This window comes from Neltuma alba, unplaced genomic scaffold (assembly GCF_004799145.2).
Source record: "Neltuma alba isolate B1F8T4 unplaced genomic scaffold, ASM479914v2 tig00006785_pilon, whole genome shotgun sequence".
In the NCBI taxonomy this organism is placed as follows: Eukaryota; Viridiplantae; Streptophyta; class Magnoliopsida; order Fabales; family Fabaceae; genus Neltuma; species Neltuma alba.
The window spans coordinates 22,395-24,589 of NW_021634583.1; the positions used below are offsets into that span (position 1 = coordinate 22,395).

Genomic DNA, 2,195 nt, shown 5'->3' on the forward strand with positions numbered 1-2,195 from the left:
GGAAATTTTGGGAAGAATAATCTACCCACAAACAAAGACAAGAACGAAAAGCAGTTGTCGCAGCCTGCAGGCTAATGCATGTTATTGTCAGTGGAACATGATTCTTGTTCTTGTCTTCAGTAATGACCATAAACTAACCTCTTCCATAGTTGATTGAAACTGTTAGAATCATGGTCACATGCTATGTCTTTTCATAGATAAAACAAACGAGCTCAGTCATTTTATCTATGAGAAGTTTGCTCATAACTTGGCTCGTTCAATTCAGTAAACTCTCCTGTAAGCTCCATTTATTTGTCGCACTCTTGAAACAGAATGAAGGATTGAAGCCGGCAAAGGCAATCCATCAATGCCTCCAATTCCAGGAGTAGTTTCTCGTAACCAACAGATTAAAAAGGACAAAATGCAGAAACCAGAAGGAATTCTCTTTCCTCGTTTTTTCAATTCTGGAAAACACAATATGTACAAAGCAATCTTAATAAAACATAATGAAATCCATTAGTCTCAGTGGGTTTACGAGGATCAACCATTCCTCTGTCCTCACCCACATCATTGCATTGTTCAGTAAACCACGCTTGCTATTTCATGATAACATATAGCAACAGTATACAAAATGAAACCACTCGGACGCCTACAATATACGATTATTCTTAACATTCATTAATCACTATCACTAATTTCCGATGATTTTCATTCCTCCATGTTTCACAAATACCCACCAACTGCTATGTTTATGGTTGCACCACCATCTTGAACTTATTATTTTATCTCCATTTTTTTTGCACCACAAATTTGTATTTCTGGGAGGAGGAGAAAACAGAGAATTGGATGAGATTTTAGTCACCGGCAACTTGGGAGTCTGTTTCTTGGCCTGTAGTAGCACAGAGCTGAGGCTTAAGCTTGTTCTTCCAGAAGCTGACCCCGTCTCTGCCTCTTCCTTGGCCCTCTACCAATACCAGGCTTTCCATTAATCGGTAAACAACAACAGTAATCCCGAAATTACCTTTCTGCGCCTCCAGCTCCACCCCGCACTCCTTCTTCCTTCTCACGACAAGTTTCTCCGCCTTGGCGCTCTCCTCCACTCTCTCTATGAGCTTCTCCGGTGATGCTGCCAACACAAACCGCTCGGTTTCCTCCGTTTGGTTGTGCGGATCATCAAACAAACCTGACAGGTTCAAACCGGAGGAGAACGAGATGATATCAAATGCATTCAGATCAGTCATCTTCTCCGCCTCATCGGACTTCGTCCCTGATGAAGACCCGACGTGTTCCTGGTGAAACTTAACCTCCTTGTACCCTTTCCTGAACCATGGGTCCCGGAGGATCTCGTCGATGGTGATTCGGGTCTCCGGGTTGGTGTCCAGGAGCCGTGATAGAAAACGCCGGAGGTCGGTCGACATCCACCGGGGGCACCGATATTCGCCATTATATATCTTCTTGTACATGGCAATGAGATTCGGGTCGTTAAACGGTAGGTAACCAGCTGTCAATACGAAGAGAATAACGCCACTGCACCACACATCCACCTTAGCTCCATCGTAGCCTTGCTTGGCCAAAACCTCCGGTGCGACGTAAGCCGGCGTGCCACAAAGTGTATGGAGCAACCCATCGGTTCGAATCTGATCTTTTACGGCACTTAGTCCGAAGTCCGAAACCTTCAGATTCCCATTCTCGTCGAGCAAGAGATTCTCAGGCTTCAAGTCACGGTGGAATACGCCGCGGGAGTGGCAGTACCCGACGGCGGATATCAACTGTTGGAAATACTTACGGCTGAGGTCCTCGCTCAAGCGTCCCTTGGAGATCTTGGTAAACAATTCGCCGCCCTTGACGAACTCCATGACGAAGTAGATCTTTGTCTTAGTGGCTAAGACCTCGTGGAGCTTGACGATATTGGGGTGATTGAGGCGACTCATGATGGTAATTTCACGCTTGATATTAGACATGAGGCCAGAGCCACATATCTTCTTCTTGTTGATGACCTTATGGCGACGCTCTGGCCGTTCTGGACATTGCGGGCAAAATAGACTTTCGCGAAGGCTCCACAACCCAAAACCCTTCCGAGCTCATATTTGCCGAACAGGGCGTTGTTGTTCTCCGGCACGCGTTCGATCTCTGGCATGAGTTATTCCCCCAGAGATCGAACCCAAAATTTTGTGCGATCAAACCCTCCGATGACGAGTAAACTTCGCCGAAACCGA

General features: G+C 46.0%; 1 protein-coding gene across 1 annotated transcript; it reads right to left on the reverse strand.

Annotated features, from left to right (window-relative positions):
- Nucleotides 1-403: 403 nt before the first annotated feature.
- LOC114751181 (CBL-interacting serine/threonine-protein kinase 11-like) lies at nt 404-2,121 on the reverse strand. The gene is given in 2 exon segments (XM_028939843.1): nt 404-1,981; nt 1,984-2,121. Coding segments are annotated over 2 exon segments (1,281 nt in total). The 5' UTR covers nt 2,117-2,121; the 3' UTR covers nt 404-833.
- Nucleotides 2,122-2,195: the final 74 nt, after the last annotated feature.